The sequence below is a fragment of the Oryzias melastigma genome, unplaced genomic scaffold, assembly GCF_002922805.2.
Source record: "Oryzias melastigma strain HK-1 unplaced genomic scaffold, ASM292280v2 sc00491, whole genome shotgun sequence".
Taxonomy (NCBI): Eukaryota; Metazoa; Chordata; class Actinopteri; order Beloniformes; family Adrianichthyidae; genus Oryzias; species Oryzias melastigma.
In genome coordinates this window covers 28,162-29,531 of record NW_023417085.1, presented here as the reverse complement: position 1 = coordinate 29,531, position 1,370 = coordinate 28,162, and the positions used below count along the sequence as shown (strand labels likewise).

Here is a 1,370-nt window from a genome sequence, read left to right as displayed (position 1 = left end):
ACTGCTATATGGTCTTGTGATGTACTTTACTGTCTTGTGATGTGATTTCAAAGGATGTGACGTGTGTGAGAGATTTATTGCCCTGTCCTTTCCTGATTTCTCTGTGTACCTGCCAAAGGACTACAGATGTAAATTAGCATGGTTGCTATAATCTGGTACATTTGCATCTATAACTCTGAATAGATGTTAATTAATATACATGGTCCCTTATAAATAAATAAATAAATTCTGTCAACACCATCTTCAGCTAACGTTGACTCTTTCAGCATCACCCCGGTTTTAACACACATTTCCACAGGAAGTGACTGTTAGTTAACTTTAAGTGTGAATCTTCACGCTGACATTCATGAATCCAAACTCAGCTTGTTCACCTGGAAGCAGTCCTGGTCTTGACCACGGATGAGCAGGCGCAGCTGCTGCGTGGCCTTTGGCGAGTTGTTTCTGAGCACCAGCTTCTGTTGGCTGAAAGCAAAGCCGTGAGAAACCAGAACCTGAACCTCCGTTTAGGGTCCCACGTGTCTGGATCAGGCCAAATCACTCTGAGTCTACGGAGTCTATCTTTAAAGTAAAATCTCAGAGGTGGGGCACAAGGCCCCTCCCATCATCTAGGTCTAACAGAGGGAGACTTGAACTTCTGTTATTTTCTAACACAAATGAAAACAGTTCTTTCTGAAAAAAAAAACTGAGAAGATGCATACACTGCTCGTCCCAGGGTGACCCCTCCCCAAGCCACAAACTGCTTATTGGAAAGGATTGGCGGGACGTTGGCGGCCGGCACAGCGGCGGGAGCAGAGGGGGTGACTTCTCCTCTCAGAGTCACCTCGTACTGGGGGCCTGACGGCAGCACCAGGACAGTGAGCAGCCTGTCAAACACACACAGGAAACATGTAACATGTTCTTTAAGATTGTACATTCATGCAGAGTTCTCCAATCATTTCTTGATCTTTAATATCAAAACTCTCATCCAGCAGCTTACCCGTCTCTACATTTCCAGCTGCTCTGTGCTTTGAAAGACACAACAACGCTCTTCTCCTCCCCCACCCTCAGAGAGAGCTCCTCTGGTGTCACAGTGAAGCCATCCTCACCGATCTGCTTCAGAGAAACACGGGAGGGAAGAGGAGCCAAAACATGACAGGAGTCAGGGAAGACGCTGCAGCAGCTGAACGGCCTCAGAAAACCCGACATACCTTCAGCTTCAGCTGCACATCAATGTTCCCAGCGTTCTTTAAAGGCAGCGTCTGCTGACTGCAGTCACCCACCGGAGCACACAGCCGAACAGTCTGACAGAGATGCAGAGACAAACACAAAACCCAGACAATCAATTATGGCTGGGCGATATGGGAATTTTCATATTGCGATATCGTTTTTTT

General features: G+C 46.9%; 1 protein-coding gene across 1 annotated transcript in view; it reads right to left on the bottom strand.

Moving 5' to 3' along the window:
• Nucleotides 1-371: 371 nt before the first annotated feature.
• Nucleotides 372-1,370, bottom strand: part of LOC112141534 (centrosomal protein of 192 kDa) — a gene marked incomplete at both ends in the record, with an annotated part of 5,115 nt that continues 4,116 nt past the window's right edge. The window contains 4 exon segments of the mRNA XM_024264698.1: nt 372-462; nt 699-863; nt 977-1,092; nt 1,188-1,280. Coding sequence (XP_024120466.1) covers nt 372-462; nt 699-863; nt 977-1,092; nt 1,188-1,280 — 465 coding nt within the window.